The sequence below is a fragment of the Vigna umbellata genome, chromosome 1 (genome assembly GCF_029865625.1).
Source record: "Vigna umbellata cultivar VRB3 chromosome 1, Vumbellata_1.0, whole genome shotgun sequence".
NCBI lineage: Eukaryota > Viridiplantae > Streptophyta > Magnoliopsida > Fabales > Fabaceae > Vigna > Vigna umbellata.
Genome location: NC_142165.1, coordinates 98,707,032 through 98,710,627, shown reverse-complemented (window position 1 = coordinate 98,710,627; position 3,596 = coordinate 98,707,032). Strand labels below are relative to the sequence as shown.

At 36.5% G+C, this 3,596-nt stretch overlaps 1 protein-coding gene across 1 annotated transcript; it reads right to left on the bottom strand.

Moving 5' to 3' along the window:
* Window positions 1-1,131: 1,131 nt before the first annotated feature.
* On the bottom strand, window positions 1,132-2,842 carry LOC124819653 (uncharacterized). The gene has a single exon (XM_047291210.2). The coding sequence runs from the start codon at window positions 2,562-2,564 to the stop codon at window positions 1,482-1,484; it is 1,083 nt and encodes a 360-aa protein (XP_047147166.2). The 5' UTR covers window positions 2,565-2,842; the 3' UTR covers window positions 1,132-1,481.
* Between the last annotated feature and the right edge of the window lie 754 nt (window positions 2,843-3,596).

Here is a 3,596-nt window from a genome sequence, read left to right as displayed (position 1 = left end):
TCATGAATCATATGGAATGAGAAGATTTTGACCGAATGAAAATAGCTTCAAATATGTTGTATAAATCATATATAATGCTGCTCCTTGTAATTATCTTCAGGTGGAAAACGACTTAAGGCTGCAAAACAAAATCAGAAAACATGAATGTGAAACATTTATTTCAAAATTAAATAATATATGATGTAACAATTTATATTGCCATTTAATTACAAATTATTTGTATATTGACTATATATGTTTATTAATCGATAGCATAAAAAACTATAGTATTATTAATTGACTATATATGTTTATATTAATTAATCTTTTTTAAAGAACAAAATAGAATAATAAAATAATCAAATGGAGTGAGTATATGAAACGAGGATGTGCCAGTTTGAAATCCTTATATTAGAAACAATAGGAATGCATTTGCGTGATAATGCGTTTTTAGTAATGCTCTTCCAATTCTTTTTAATTTAACCTTAGCGCTTATAAAATATTTCAAGTTCCTATCCTCCAAAAAAATTCAAATTCCTTGTCTGAAATGGTAGAAGCAAATTAAAAAAAAAACAACAACTAAAAACAATGAATCATCTGAGTTGGTATTCCATATATGGAACCTCTCCCTTCAATCCATGCATGTATCATAAGATTTAAATTTTTAGGTGATTCATCACATGATAGGAATCGTGGGCCAGACCAAGATTATGAAATTATGCAGTTGTGTTGTGCCTCGTGAGATCCTAGAAAGTATGCTTGTTACTGTAACATAAGAGGAGCAGGTCAGTTAGAAATGCTAGTTTCATTTTTCAGTTCTCCCAGGAGTTCAAGAAATTTGCAATATTGGATTGATATGAATAACAGAGAAAATTCAGAGATAGTGTCACTTCATTTGACGTGGTCATTCAAGATTGTTTGATTGAATTTAGCACCGCCCTGATTCTTGTTTGTACAAATACAATTGCTTAATTATGTCTGTGGAAGGATGGTATTAGTGGTGAGGGAGGGATATACATTCTCATCCTAGCTTGCATCTTCACGAGTTAAGAGGCTGAGGCTAGTTCTTGGGTACAAAAGTCCGAGAAACCATTGTTGATTTTTCATTCGATGAATAAACACTAGAAAACCAGAGACAGTTGCACACAGAGAAGGCAAAGGGAGGCATTTGTATTATTCACACTGTAAAAGATTGCTAGTTGCTAATCTACAATGTAAAAGAGATTAAAACAAAAGATATAGTATGAGAATATAACATAATTGCATTTCATTTATATCAAATGGTGTCTGAGAGTCTAACTTCTTTGGCTTTGCACATGGTTGAGCCGAGGTCGCTCAATTGAAAATCTTTATGTCTTCAAAGTTGCTTGATTTCCTTCAAGCAACATCAATGAATAGTAAATTCCTTCTGTACTCAGTTTAAAATAACTGGTCGATCCTTCTCCCTCATGAAACGCGAAGAAAAACCTTAACCAAATTAATAACTTGCCACCATATGCTACTTAAGGTAGTTCCTTGGTGCTCGTGTAACCGTACTGGTCCTCATCTGGGAATTCAATCCTGAACAAATATTTGTCCTCCTGATGGATCCACGATCCTGTCTTAAGGCTTTTGTAGAATATGCAGCTGACAATTGTGTCAAGGATGATGAAGATCGAGTAGAGGTAAGCAATGAAAATCCCCTCCAAAGCCACACAAGGCCCTGCCATTCCAGCAATATGATAGGGCCTTACAATCCGGAATTGGAACAAGGCCTCAATGGCTGCCAGTGCCACATTGACAGGAAGTGCCAGGAACAAAGCCATTGATGTCCTTCCCCTTAAGAGAAGACAAGCTTTAAGAATTGCAAAGTACCCACCATGTCCCTCCATGCCAGATAGAGCCAGTGCCATGTTGCATATGACAAGAGCATTGGCCAGAATCACAGAAAAGAGAACTGCTCCAGCTACTGACATGAAGAGGATGAGGTTACCGGGGGAAGAGTAGCCAAATCTTTCAACGAAGCCGAAGGCCAAAAACATGAGACCAAAAGTAGTTGCATTTGCTGAGAGAATCAAGAAACAGTTGCAGAAGTAGGTATGGAGGAGGGGCTTGTAAAGGGATAGAACTGAACTGAAGGAAGGCTGCAAAGTTGGTTTGTTGTGATTGAGAGCCTGGATTATGAATGCTTTTGCAACGAGGAGAAAGGTGAGGGTGAAAGGAAGGGTAAAGATTGAAGAAGTGATTGTTTGAGAAACCTTGAGGTTGAGAATGGTAAAAAACTGTGAAGATGAAGGGAAGCCAGCAGCATCAAAGAGAATCCTTAGGCGAGTGTAGATTTGAGGCAAGAGAGATGAAGGGGTTGGGACTACAGCCTGAGAGAGGAGTATAGAAGCTGAGAAAGGAAATGCTAGAAAAGCTGCTGTTGAGGTGAAGTAATGATAGTTTCGGAGAAAACTGTGAGTTGATCTTCTGAGAATCTTGCATGAAACTTCCATTTGGAGTTGTTCCTTTGGAAGCTTGCCACTAGAGGGAGAGGGGGAGGAAATGAGGGAGGAGTTGGGTGGCTTCTCAGTTCTCACCAAAATGGACTCTATATTACTCATCAAAAGTACTAAGAGTCAGGTGTTGGTGTTTCTTTTTCTGTCCTACCTTTTTCTTAAATGAGTTTTGCCTTTTCTTTTGGCAATGGTAGGTTAGAGAGTTTAAGGGTTGGTGTTTTGAATAAATAGATAGGCCAACAAGAACAATCTAACCACTGCCATAAGGTGGAAGTGTTTGGACTTTGTTTTTACCAGATGCTTTGGAAACATTGTGCTTTTTGCTTTGTGTTCTTCGAATCCCACCGTCTGGTTTAAGAGGGTGTCAACATTTAATTTATTGCCATTTAGCAATAAGCCAAATTGGAATATGGTATTAAAGGTCTTTTGTTTTTGTCTTCATCATGAGAGCAGCTTCTTCTCTTTCTAGATTGCTTAAATTGCACATTATTTGGTATATTATCATTTTGGCCACAACCCCTTTCGGACTCCTACAAATATAATAGAAATTATCACAAGCTGAATTATGAAACACTCGATGTTGGCCCACCATTATCCTTGTAATTAAAGCGTCATTAGAAAATTTCAAGAGCAATTTATGACATGAGTGGAAAATATAAAGTAAAATCTATTACTTGATGAAGAAGGAGCATAAAATTTAATCCGAGTTGCCGTAACATGCATACAATGAAAATTGTTATCAACCAGATATTTGAGGTACATACCACTCAAGGTAGGACCATCACCCCAATTTTCGACTTTTGGCCCTTTTTCACATTGTATAATAAGTGACCAATACGTAGCTTGAAAGCCATACCATAATATTAATTAACAAAAAAGAAAAATATGAATATCAATTATACTAGTAAGATATATAGAAATGGTTCCATTTCCCTCAACAATTATTAGAGGAAAGGGACCCCTTAGCAATATGATACGTCTATAAATCTATAAATCTAAACGAACAATTTAACGTCAAATCACATGCATTATCACACATAACCAATGATTCATGAGAAATTAAAATGCCACAGAAATTGGATGTGAGAGGAAGGCTATAGAATTAGGATATGATCGATGTGGATAGGGTTGGGTTAA